General features: G+C 40.7%; 1 protein-coding gene across 1 annotated transcript; it reads right to left on the bottom strand.

The window, feature by feature from the left end:
• Positions 1-4,548: 4,548 nt before the first annotated feature.
• LOC121734122 (regulator of nonsense transcripts 1) lies at positions 4,549-11,987 on the bottom strand. Its single transcript, XM_042124544.1, has 10 exons — positions 11,585-11,987; positions 11,323-11,510; positions 10,543-10,743; positions 10,389-10,459; positions 9,505-9,572; positions 9,243-9,358; positions 8,928-9,137; positions 8,613-8,783; positions 7,703-7,862; positions 4,549-7,212 (listed from the first exon to the last, which is right to left on the bottom strand). Exons 1-10 carry the CDS (start codon positions 11,762-11,764, stop codon positions 5,470-5,472), a joined length of 3,108 nt encoding a protein of 1,035 aa, XP_041980478.1. The 5' UTR covers positions 11,765-11,987; the 3' UTR covers positions 4,549-5,469.
• Between the last annotated feature and the right edge of the window lie 1,561 nt (positions 11,988-13,548).

The following is a 13,548-nucleotide window of genomic DNA, read 5'->3' as shown; positions in this document are numbered from 1 at the left end:
TTGCCGATTTCGCTCATTTTACAGACGTGATTTAACAGTTAAAATACAGTATTTCTATAAGTTTTAATGCACAACATGTAAGATCATTTCAATTATAATCTAATGTTGCAGCTAGATTTTTTATTTTTTTTAAGTATCTTTGAATAATCCAACTCAAACCCGCGACAGTTTTGTGATTTTTGCTGTAAAAGGTTTAGAATATCACCTGTTTATGGTTTGTATTGACGTCTTAACCGGTATGAAAAAAATACAATGTACTGTTGAGAAAGTCGTCTATACAATGTTGGAATTACTTTTTACCACTTTCATATAAAAAACCCTTTAAAAACCAGAAAACCTATAACTGCCCGCTAACTTGGCGATCGTCCTTGTTCACCCGGCATATGAAAGACGGGCGTGAGTGTGAAGAGAGCAGTAGAAAAGATAGTACGGGCTCTTAAGTATGCAAACTAACATTATTGGAACAATTTTGTTACAATAATAATTGTATACTTGTCTTTTTGAAATGTAAACTTTTACTATGCGGCATTTATATTTTATACATTGTAATAATAATGTACGACCGAATATAATTAATTTTAAATAAATAATATTTTTTTCAACGAAAACTACTTTATTATATCATTTACCAAACTACAATAGCTTTTTTTAATGGTGTTGGACTGTATAATATTTGTATCACGATTTGTATGCTACAATGTATTCACTATTGATAATCTCAAAAATATTTGTGTAATATGATGTGTAACAAGTTATTAGCGGATAATAAACAGTTTTATTACATTGTTTACCATTCATTTTATTGTACACATAAAAATTTAGGGTGGGTTGCAACTTGCACCAGAGGCGTGGTTAAAGTTAAGGTTAAAGTTATGGTTATAGTTAAGGCTAAATTTAGCTTTAACTTTAACCTTAACTTTGACCGGAGAAATTGACAGATGACAGCTCGTCCAACAAGGATGAACGTGGGCGGGGGCGCTGCCGGTAAAGGAGAACTGTCAAAAATGGCGTTTTTGTATGATGACAGCGTTAGTTCCTTTTTTCGCCAGGCGTCTTGATGGCGTCCATTTTTAACTTTAACCAAAGATTTCACACTTTGCATTGTAGTTACAGTTAAAGTTAGTTGGTGCAACCCAACCTTAGTATTTTTCTTTCTAAGTAACTAAACTTAATAATAATTATGTGCTATTTACGAATGACGCTAAGAAGTGAGGTATTCTTGTGCTTATCGGAAATGGCTAAAATTACTTTTACTAATTAGAGAAATACAAATAACTCCAAGATAACGGGCAAATTGGGCATGATAGCATTATAAAGTATCAATTACTGGTTGTACCTATAGTCCGGTTAACGAATGACTCAAAAGAGGGTATAGAGTGCGTGAGCGGGAACCTAAGCGATTTCTGCTGGAACTTATTCAGGGTGATCAGGGACAAATCATACTAAAAGTCCTGACGTCTAGGAGGTTAGCTTTAATGTCGTCATAGAATATTTTTTGCTACAACGCATAGTTTTTTAAGTTATTCACAAAAAACCAAAAATGTTGAACTTTGACGCCCTCCCCTCCCTCCGGCTCACCCCCTAGACGTCAGGACTTTTAGTATTGCTTAGGTTTCCGCTCACGCATTCTACAACTACTTTGTTGACTGAGCTACTATAGATTTTATTTAAACATAGGGAGATCGCAGACGACACACTTTTTGTCGTCGGCGATCTCCCTTATTATTATTGTTTACTTCTTTCAGGATTATGCGCTGTCGTCCGCACTTCGCTACAACGTTATTCGATTCCACGAAGCTAAAACAAAGTTCATGTTCGATTCTCATTTTTCGAGCCCTGATTCGTTCTCAGACCCTTTGGACAAAATCGGCACTCGATCATCGGCACGTCCCTTTTTCATGCTTTTCACGCGAAAAACCTGTCTGCTAAAATCAAGTTAATCTTTTTAAAAATGGCTCTTGTCTTTGATTTGAAGTTTGACGTTAAAAAAAGCAAAAATGAGGGTAGAAGCAAGGTATTTTTCTACCCTCACTTTCTAACAATCCTGAATCGCGCTATCAAAGTTTTTTTAATTTGTGGAATATATATACGGTCCAAGTATGGTACTGCGGAGACCTACGAGGAAGGGAAGCCAGTCTCGCCAAGCTGGTCTAATTTGGCGCCATTAAGATGTTTCTAAAACAAGAGAGAACAATTTACTTAGCGAGATGAATAGTAGCCGACAGTCGAAGCCTTGTTTTCGATGTCAACACCACCTATACTCGTAGTGTCTCCTCTTTTGTTATCCCTTTTTAATCTACTAATTACTAATCTATTAATAAAAACTAAGGAAACGTAACTCCCATACTATTACCGTTTAGAATTTGGTTCCTTTTCGCATACTAAAATATGGCAATAGCAACGAAACACTAACACTCAAATTTACGAAACAAAGCTGTTAAATTAATTGTCACTTCTATATTTACACAAAATTGTGTACCGAATACACGCATAAAGTATGCATGTTACATGTATTCGGGTCACATTTTGTAGACTCGTGGACAAATTTTTTGACACAGTTACTCGATTCCTTAGTTTTTTTATTCGTAGACTAATTAAAAATATCTTCCGTTTTTTTGTCGTAAGTTACGACAAAAAAACGGAAGATATTTTTAATATTTTATATTACTTTGTTACGACTCGTAACAAAGTAATATAAAATAATATCTAGATATCTGTCTAACCAGCCGCCTAGACGAGCAATTTATAGATATTATTTTATATTACTTTGTTACGACTCGTAACAAAGTAATATAAAATAATATCTATCTGTCTAACCGGCCGCCTAGACGAGCAATTTTATGATCAATGACCGTCTAGGGTTGATACTTGATATTGAACATCGCGCGCCAATCGCCATTGAAGACGCATGTTAATTGTTTGTTTGAGTCAAATGTACCTAGGTACCTACTTTTCACGCGAAAAACCTGCCTGCTAAAATCAAGTTAATCTTTTTAAAAATGGCTCTTGTCTTTGATTTGAAGTTTGACGTTAAAAAAAGCAAAAATGAGGGTAGAAGCAAGGTTATATTTTTCTACCCTCACTTTCTAACAATCCTGAATCGCGCTATCGAAGTTTTTTTAATTTGTGGAATATATATACGGTCCAAGTATGGTACTACGGAGACCTACGAGGAAGGGAAGCCAGTCTCGCCAAGCTGGTCTAATTTGGCGCCATTAAGATGTTTCTAAAACAATGGAGGAACTTAGCGAGTTAACCGAACAGTAGTCCGACAGTCGAAGACCCTGGTCTTCGATGTCAACACCACCTATACTCGTAGTGTCTCCTCTTTTGTTCTCCCTTTTTAATTAATCTATACTTACTCAATTTTTTTTTGAAATGGACGCTTCACACCACATCAGACTGGCCCCGTGGTAAGTACCTGAAGGACTTGTGTTACGGGTACCAGACAACGGAAATATATTTAATACTTTTATACTATACCTACATGGGCGTACCGAGGGGGGGGGGGGGGGGGGGGGCAGCTGCAAGTCCAAAATCTGTTGCACGGTGTGTGTCATACTCATGAGAAAGAAACGTGATAATACGTCTTGTAATTTTGTTTTATGAAGAGTTAAGAATATAATATGTTTTTCTTACTACACAATACTGAGTAGGTACGCTTAGAATCGCGAAGAAGCGGGTGGTGCAGTATCTTACTGCCTCTGTCTGATCTGTTATATTAAAATGGTTTATGAATTACCTATGCGTTATGTTGCATCTCAATCTCTCTTTTTTGGCAGATTTTTCACAGGGTAATTAAGGTAAAGTCAGTGTAGTGAATCAAAAATTCAAAACCTTAAGGCGCTTTGCAGACGACGGGGCGGGGCGGGCCGGTCAATTTCGCCGCGTACGCCCGTCGATGTCTGCGGCTGCCCGCGCCGCGTATACAAAGCACTGAGCACACGCCGTCTGCATTATTGCATGTAAACTGGCTTGTGTGATCCACGATGGGCAGCCGCGGACATGCGCTGCCAGTGCCCGCCGGGCACCTGCGGCGCGGTCTTTTTGCCCACCGTGGATCACACAAGCCAGTTTACATGCAGTAACGCAGTGCGTTGGTTAAATATAGGATTTTTTTTTCTTTGTGCTATCGGTTGCGGCGCAACTGACCGGTCCGCCCCGCCCCTTCGTCTGCAAAACGCCTCATAGCCGCGTACTGACCAAGAGAGCGGCCTCGCGAGGCAGCCTCGGACATTAGCACAGCGCAGTACGCATGCCTCGCGCGGCATGACCGAGCCACCGTAAGGCTTAGCCAGCATCGACGCTCAGATTAACTTGAAACGCACAACTAACACGCAAGGAATAAGTGAGGCAAAACACTACCGTCTTGAGTGAGCGCGGCAAACGTACCGAGGTGCCTTTAAGCATTGACAAAAACCGACAACGCTTGGCTCGGGCGGCGAAACGCTCGGGCGAGGCAGCGCGTGCGTTTGCCTCGAGCGAGGCACGTCTTGACCGACCTGCTCGCTCAGTCAGTACGCGGCTAATTCATCAATAAAACAAAAGTTATGATCAAAAATATTTATTGATTTTCCCCCACAAAAGTTTGAAAGTTTAACCCCAAGTAAAAATAAAACGTACAATAGTTACAACCAATTTCATGTATAGTAGTATAATATAATATGATAATACTGAGATATTTTAATTATATAACAATGATTTAACTTGTCTGTTGACTCGAATTCCCTACTTTATGTTTTATCAAATAAGAAACAAATAAAATTTTAAAAGAAATAAAATATAGACAGAATTTAAAAAGAAACGATGTTTAGGAGTAGTGGACAATGAAATGTAGAAGGAATGAAATGAAGGCGCATTTTTGCGAAGGAAAAACAATAAATAGTACTGCTGATATGATAACTACTAGTACAGAGCACTGATTTCTAATTCTCGTCGCCTATGAAGATGATACGAAATAAAACCACAATGATACTGCCCTAATAAAAATAGTACTATTATGCTTAATTTTATGTATTTTTAAATTATCAAGGAAACAAAGTACTAAGAAGCGGATGACAATGATTGACCCTAAATTTTGTCTAGTACTACTCCGTGAGTTAACGTTTGTGCTCAACGCTCGTACGGAATACGGATGGATGCTCGAAGCACAACTATATCGGTTAGATGTTTACTTTACAATCATTCTAGTTTCCCCGAATATTTTCGTTTAAACGTTGTCGCGGTAGGAGTGATTATTCATTAACTCGAGAACGATCCGCGCCCGCCGGGATTCCTCGAGGTGCGACGGACGTCCTCGGCGAGGTCGATGGGCGAGGAACTAGCTAGTGTCCTTTCGCCGGCGCAACAGAGTCGTCGAGTGGTCTCCTTCGTCCGGTCTGCACCCGACGCGTCGGGCGGGCGGTGCGCGCCGGCTGTCGTCGATACCGTGTCTACCTCCTGCGGAGCGGCCGGTGGTCGCCGCGTCCCTCAGTACTGGCCGCGCCGGAACCCGCCCTGGTACGTGGAGTCCTGCGACAGGAGCCCGTCGGGCTGCGACGGGCAGTCGGGCGCCGCCGACTCCTGGCTGAAGTCTGGCTGCGAGGCGCCCTGCGACAGCGACAGCGGCGGCTGCTGCGACAGCGGCTCCTGCGACAGGCGCGGGGGCCGCCTGCGCCCGCCGCGCTGCGCGGCGCCAAGCGGCTGGCGCTGCGGGCCGCGCGCGAAGGCGGCGGGCGGCACGGGCGCGTGCAGCATGGCCGCGCGCTCCGGGCCCACGTAGGCGAGCGGGTCGCGGAGCGGCCGCGCGCGGTCGTAGATGGAGCCGGGCACGATCGCCTCCCGCGCATCGAACATCGACGTCGACATGAAGTGCGAGCCGGGGTTCTGCGCGTTCACCAGCTTCTTGGGCTTGGCGAACTGGATCGCGGACTCCTTGAGGTTCGACAGCGGCCCCTCGGTGAGCACGCGGCGCTCCTTGTAGAACGCCAGCAGGTGGTTCCACAGCGGCTGCTTGCTCAGCACCTTGGGGTTCCCGACCACGATGAGGCCGTACTTGGCGCGGGTGAGCGCGACGTTCAGGCGCCGCGGGTCGCTCAGGAACCCGATGCCCTGGTGCTCGTTGGAGCGCACGCACGACATGATGATGATGTCCTTCTCCCGCCCCTGGAAGGCGTCAACGCTGGCGACCTCGATCTCCTGGTACAGCTTTGCGTGAAGGCTGCCCTGGTATTGCATGTGCTGGACGAGGTAGCTCCGCTGCCCCTCGTAAGGCGTGATGATGCCGATCTGCTCGGGGCGGACGCCCGCCTTGAGGAAGCGCGTCGTGAGTTTCTCGACGTTCGCTGCCTCCGTCCGATTGAGGTACGAGGTTCCCGATCCTGCGATCTCCTCCTGCCCCTGGGTCACGTAGAAGAACATGGGTCGATCCGGGCGGGGCCACGGGAAGTCGATCTTGTGGAGGCGGCGCTCCTCGGCGCTGACCCCGTTCTGGAGGGATCCCTCGTAGAAGAAGTCCGACGGGAACCGGGAGAGCTCCGGGTGCATGCGGTACTGCACCTCCAGGCGGAACGGCCGAATGCCGAGAACGACGAGGCGCTCGAACAGGCTCTGGCTGAGGCCGGCCTTGGCGGCCTTCTTGCACATGACAACGGGGCCCAGCTGGCAGTGGTCGCCGACGAGGATGAGCTGGCGGGCGCCGAGGACGACGGGCACCATGCACTCGGGCTCAGTGGACTGCATGCCCTCGTCGATGAGGATGGACTGGAACCTCATGCGGGCGACGCGCGGGTCGCCGGCGCCGACGCAGGTGGTGCACACGACGTCGGCGGCGTCGAGCAGGCGTCGCTCTGCCGCGCGGCGGAGGGCGCGATATCTTCTCTCGTCGGCCGCCGACAGTTCGCCGGCCTCCTCCTTCAGGCGCGTCAGTTTGCGCAGCTCGCTGTCGGCCGAACCCAAAGCTCGCGCTTGTTCGTGTAGGGCTAGGAACGACACGGAGGACTCCATAGCCTCCCTGGATTTGGCGCAGAGACGGACCACTTTCAGGCCGGTTCTATGAATTTTTTCGGTCAGCTGATCCACGGCGGTGTTGGAGGGGGCGCACACGAGGACGGGTCCGCCGTTTTGACGTACTAGTTGGTATACTATTGTAGCTGATGTCACAGTTTTCCCGGTACCTGGTGGTCCTTGAATAAGGGACAAGGGCCGCTGAAGGGCGTGCTTGACCGCGTACACCTGTAAAAATAATTTTCAGGTTATAATATGGCACTCATACAATGACTGTCACTGGTTACAGTAATTTTTATTAACAACAGCATAAACTTAAAACAAATTGATTTAACCCTTAACTGGTATCGGGGGCCAAATTCTGTTGATACTGGCGACACAGGAGTTGCAGTAGTGGGAATGTGTGATGGGTCTTTTGCCCGTTTAAAAAAAATATTGGGGGCCAAAAATTAGGCGTTCGAATTTTTTACGATATTTTTAATCTCGTTACGTCGGGAGGTAGGACGGGTGACGAAAGTGCATCACTGTTGTCAAGCGGGGTCTGCGAGATGCAGTGGGGTCACTTTTTACCCACGATACCAGTTATGTTGCCTTTTTTGCGAGACCAGTTAAGGGTTAAGTATAATAATATGCCATCTTCAATTGAATCTCTCTGATTATGGCTTACTATTAAAATTAATCCATCTGAGTGTGGCGGTGAGAAGGTTTTGCTTGTTACCTGTGATCTATTAAGGTCGGGCAGGTTGGGTGCGCTGAAGTGTTTGGGCAGGTGGACTCGGAACAGCACCTCCTCAATTTCGTGTCCCAGCAGCCGACGGTAGATGTAGCCTGACACTGAGGTGTCGTCCACCGCGAACTTGCGGAGAGCCAGCTGCATCCTGAAATTGACAAGTTTAACTTTGTGAACAGGGTGTAAAAAATAAAGTGATAATACTTCAAGGTGTTTCTGTGTCCGTTATGTAAAGTTTACTGTGAAAGTATTAGTTACTTCTGACTTATAAGTTTATATTACAAACAAACAAAGTAGTTACAAAAAAGAATAACATAAATTATACAAAACTGAGATTCATTTCAAATAATCTTATATCTTTAAAAGAGCAATTCTTGTACTAGAGAATATATATATATATATATATATATATATATATATATATATATATATATATATATATATATATATATATATATATATATATATATATATATATAATCTCGGAATCGGCTCCAACGATTTTGCTAGGAATCATTTTCAGATAATGTATTTTTATTCGTGTTTTAGCGATAATCGATAAACTGAAAAATATGACTCTTCCTGACATCTATTGGCAAATAATAATACTATTTTGTCAGCAACAAATTGTTTTAACGACCAGCAGATGGCGTTATTAAGTAACACGAAGTCAATGAGTGTTTGCTATACCGAGCAAAGCTCGGTCATCCAGGTACTAAATAATAATTGAAGGACATGGTATTTGTAATAGCAATCATAGTTGTTATTGGTAATTATATGACTATTGGATTTTGTAGGTTATTGGTAGATTTATTATTATGTTATGATACAAGTGATCTTAAAGTTGTGCAAAGTCTATACTTTGACTTCTTGCCTTTATTATTAATAGCATGTTTACCTGTCAAAGGATGTGCTCTTCCAAATGAAGTCCACTACAAAATTAGATGTACAGTCAAGTGGGGCCCCAGCACCACTCTTCAACTCCAGTCCCACATCATCTCCGTAATTATCAGGGACTTTGATGACATGGCCAACTCCAGACCAGGCCTTGTGTAGCTCTCCTACATATCTGTAAAATGTTTTACACATTTATTTCAAATAATAGACATTTTCTTTAATAATATTATGATTTATGACTAACTTAATTTTACACAAAAATAAAAAAGAATTATCAGAAATTTCAACTATTACATTATTATTTATTTAAAATTACCTCAAACGCAATTCATCACCATGCATCAACTTCATATCACTGTCGGTCTTGGCCAGTGTGAAGTATGCAATGGTCTTCTTATTGAGACCAACGTCCCAGCGAACCTCAATACCTTCCTGAGTTTGTGATTCCTTCAGTCTTTTATCATAGTCTGCTTCCAATTTTACAAGTGGACCGAAAATATTCTGATATTGGTATCCATCTTCATATCTGAAATAGTAAAGTACATAAACATGATCTATCATTTCAACACAAAACTGAGAACTACAATAAGTTCTTGTAGATCCTATGGTTTCCAGTTTATAAAATGCTAACCTCAATAAAACTTGGTGCGGCTCTTCATCCACTCCTGGTTTCTCTAAATCTTGAAAGGTAGCATCAACATTGTCACGCCAAAGTTCTTCGAGACGCCCAATTTGTTGTGGAGTCACCTTAAAAGTTTTTATATAAATTTCAAAATATTTTTTGTTTATGTATATTTGAATAACATAATATTTAAATACATGTTTCTAGGACAAATACTGTCAACTTTATTTTAAAACGTGAATGAGTAGGATAATTACTATATTATACTCACTTGACGAGCTCGCATTTGCTCTGCCTCAGAAGGCATCTTAACAAGCCAGGATAAAAAGGCTCGGTCAGCTAAAACAGAAAATATTGTTTTGTTTAATTCATCAAGCCCCATACACTCACCGGTGGACGAGACACAATAGAATATCTATTGTGTCTCGTTTTCCCATGATCGACAGGTTAATAACATGATATTAAAAAAAAAACTGATAGATGGTTTTAAGAAGTAAGCCTATTATTGCCTTAATTTTATTGAATGATTATTATTATTGTTTATTCATACAGTGTAAACTCTATATAACGACACTGAAGGGACCGTGCATTTTATGACGTTATATGGAGTTGTTGTTAAATGGAGAGAAGAAAAATCAATACTTTTTCGTCATTATACATTGATTTTCTTTTACTAACTATATTTACAGTTCGAAACTTTATGTATAACTGAGAATATTATGATAACGAATAAATATTAATAATAATCCATGACTCCTTATTATTAGTAATTAGGGACTAGGGTCTAAAACAGCATACACATGCAAATCAATCTCAATTTGTAAACAAAAGGACTAATTTCTTAGAAAGTTCTGTATGCATGATGCCGAAAGTCGAGTTTATTGCGGTCTAGGATAACAATGCGACAAAAAAACGTACACAGCTGCGCAGTTTTTACTAATTTTAGTGATTTAATTGGTACTTTTTCTTGTTCAATTGTTGTAATGCTGACGTAATTGAGAGTGGGTGTGATGCTATGTAGAGTGTACCATTGAATGGTAGACAAGCTAAACCAACCAAAGTCAATTGATTTCGACGCTTTAGAGAGTTTGTCATTAAATAGAGTGACGTTACATGGAGTTTACACTGTATATATTTTTTAATATTATTACTTACAAATCAAAGGTTTCCACTGTTCCTGATCCCAGTTCATGTCTTTCAGTGAACTCTGTGCAGCGCAAGGTTGTCTAAAAAAATAATAGTAGCATAAGTAAAAGTTTTCTAATATTCTAAGTACCATAAACTGTATCTTTACTAATTTAGCACTAACCGGCATAACAGCACAACAACAGAATCAGCTTTAGCAGGTATAAAGCCGAGCACAAACACATTCCGAGCACCACACGAGTAGCATTCCAAGAGGGTTTCACCCAATGGTCCGTCTCTGTGCAGAGCGGCTTCCTTGTGCTTAGCTCGCACAAGATGGTTGATAATATGGGATCCGGAGGTGTTACCACGGCCATTGCAAAACCTTCAAAATATAGGTTAAATTAAACACTAGAAGAGTTTCAAATTCACATAGGTCATGATAATATTTGAAATTACAATATATATGTATTTTAAGGGGGACATCTCATGAAAGCAGGATCATGTTGTTCAAAACATTAAATTATAATATAAACTTGTAGTCATTGCATATAGTGTTTACTATAATATTATGCAATGACTTAACATTAATTCTAATAGTAAGTAATCTTATAAGACATCAAAACCAATACACCTTGTTTTTAATTAAACACCAGACAGCAATTATTGTTTTTTTAATAGCTGTTTGAATAAAAATTGTATCAATAAGTTTTTAACAGTTTATAAACTTTAAATATTCCTGTGAATTTGCTTTTAACAATTTAAATTAGTTTACTAACCCCCTTAGTAACATCTTTCAATATTACAAACATATTGTTTTTATCTATCAAGTTTCTTCTATGAGACATCAGACAAAGATAAAACATCGAAACTTACAATATGTAAGTAGCCTCTGCATACAGTGTGGTTTTTTTTGTTAGTAAAGTAGTAATACTTTTAGATAGGCCTAATCATCCATGCTTACCATTTGTTGCATATGTTACACATGACAACAGTGGATGGATCGTGTATTCCGCAGTATTTACACGCATGATCTGGCAATTCCTTGCTACTGTAAAGTGCCTCATCCTCCTCTTCGAACTGCAGCTCAGCAATCGCATTGGTGACACTAGACACTTTGGCGTTAAGGTCGTTTCGCCCAATACCGTTGACCTACAACACACAAATTCCGATTACAATCGTCACTAGGTTATGCAAATAAGAATTAGTCAGAACACCAGGCTTACTTGGTTCGAAGATGTAATCCCATGATCGTGCTGTGACGCTTGCGTCTGGCTTTGGGATGGAAGTGTGAAATCCGTGAATTCGAACTCGGATCCCTGAGTATCAGCTCCGATAAGATCTGCTTCCTCAGTATCCAGGAAAGTCAGCGTTTGAGAGCTAGGCCCGTACGCATCGACACTCATTTTGACGAATTGCAGTGGTTATCAAAACTTGTAAACTATTCCAAAAGTAAAAAATCTGCTCTTTCAAAGGAAAATTCCATAACATTTACACTTTAGACATACGTCTCGGTGTATACGATTTTAGTGACCAAGAAAATTCGCCATGTTAACACAGCACAGCACATGTTTTATTTCCGTTTAAATTCATAATGTTGATTGGTATTTAGAGATAAAATAGATTTATGCGCCAATTAGAAAAGTGTTATAACCGATATGACCAATAGAGTTTGAACAAAAGTTTGAAGGAAACAAAAGACCATAAACAATTGACAGATCATTTTGACGTTTAACGTCACTAACCCAATGAATAAGAAAACAGATGGAAGCGACATAAAAAGGCCCATTCACTGCAGGACTGCCGTGCAGTCCTGCCGTGAATGGGCCTTTTAACTACAAAAAAGTGTGGCCGGCGCCATATTGCCAAGAACTAAACATGTCGGTCTGTAGTGATGGGACACTCGGTTGATAATTGTCGAGGATATCGATAAGTAAGATGTTACAAGTGAGCTATGAAGGTTAAAATCTTTTAAATAAATGATCAGATTCTTCACCTTATATTTTTTAAATTCGATAAAAAAAGTACATCACTAAACGTCAAATCTACTAATTTCTATGTTGATTAAATAATATCGAAATCAAGCCATGTTATATTACTATTCTATCACAAATCTTATTTATTGTCTAATTATTAACTAAATTAGCACAAACGAAGTCAAGCCATCGGTAAAATAACAAACATTTTAGTAAAAATATAAACGTACCGATCCAAGGACAAACTTTTTTAAATTTCTTCACTTTTTTGACGGACTATAAATTAATTTTAAAAAAAGCAAATTGGTCGAAAAATTTGACCGATACATCGATATTTTTTCGCGATATATCGAGACAGATATTGATATTTTTTCAAATATCGATGTATCGATATATCGATATTTTCTTTAAATTTCGACATCCCTACAATTCAACACTTTGACAGTTTATGTACCTCGGAGAACCGGAACATAAAATGGCGGACCGGCCACAGTATTTTGATTTGGTAGAGACCATTATGCCGCGTCCACTTATAAAAGTCAATGGCCCTTTTAGCCTGTCCCGACCGGGACGAATTAAGAAAAAAAAAGTCTATGGTGTGGTAAAATATCGATATATCGGTCAAATTTTTCGACCAATTTGCTTATTTTTAAATTAATATATTATAGTCCATCAAAAAAGTGAAGAAATTTAAAAAAGTTTGTCCTTGGATTGGTACGTTTATATTTTTACTAAAATTTTTGATATTTTACCGATGGCTTGACTTCGTATGTGCTAATTTAGTTAATAATTAGACAATAAATAAGATTTGTGATATAATAGAATATAACATGGCTTGATTTTCGATATTTAATCAACATAGAAATTAGTAGATTTGACGTTTAGTGATGTACTTTTTTATCGAATTTAAAAAATATAAAGTGAAGAATCTGATCATGTGAGTGTCCCATCATTATAGACCGCCATGTTTAGTTCTTGGCAATATGGCGCCGGCGACACTTTTTTGTAGTTATGTCGCTTCCATCTGTTTCCTTATTCATTGAAAAGGACCCATTCACGGCAGGACTGCCGTAAATGGGCCTCACTGATTGGTTCACACTCGGTGTTTCCGGCCGGCAACACAGAGTGTGAACCAATCAGTGACGCCCAAGGTGCTGTGAATGGGCCTTTTTAAAGGGAGCGTTGCCCGTAGCATAGACTGGAGAGAGCCTTAT

The sequence above is a fragment of the Aricia agestis genome, chromosome 15 (genome assembly GCF_905147365.1).
Source record: "Aricia agestis chromosome 15, ilAriAges1.1, whole genome shotgun sequence".
Classification (NCBI taxonomy): domain Eukaryota; kingdom Metazoa; phylum Arthropoda; class Insecta; order Lepidoptera; family Lycaenidae; genus Aricia; species Aricia agestis.
This window is presented reverse-complemented; position numbering and strand designations above follow the sequence as displayed.

Excerpts from the sequence above, each read along its gene's own strand:
- LOC121734122 (XM_042124544.1), bottom strand. The coding sequence starts at position 11,764 with ATGAGTGTCGATGCGTACGGGCCTAGCTCTCAAACGCTGACTTTCCTG. Across the intron at positions 10,744-11,322 it reads TGTAACATATGCAACAAATG|GTTTTGCAATGGCCGTGGTA; the intron begins GTAAGCATGGAT and ends TATATTTTGAAG. Across the intron at positions 9,359-9,504 it reads AGCAAATGCGAGCTCGTCAA|GTGACTCCACAACAAATTGG; the intron begins GTGAGTATAATA and ends AAAACTTTTAAG.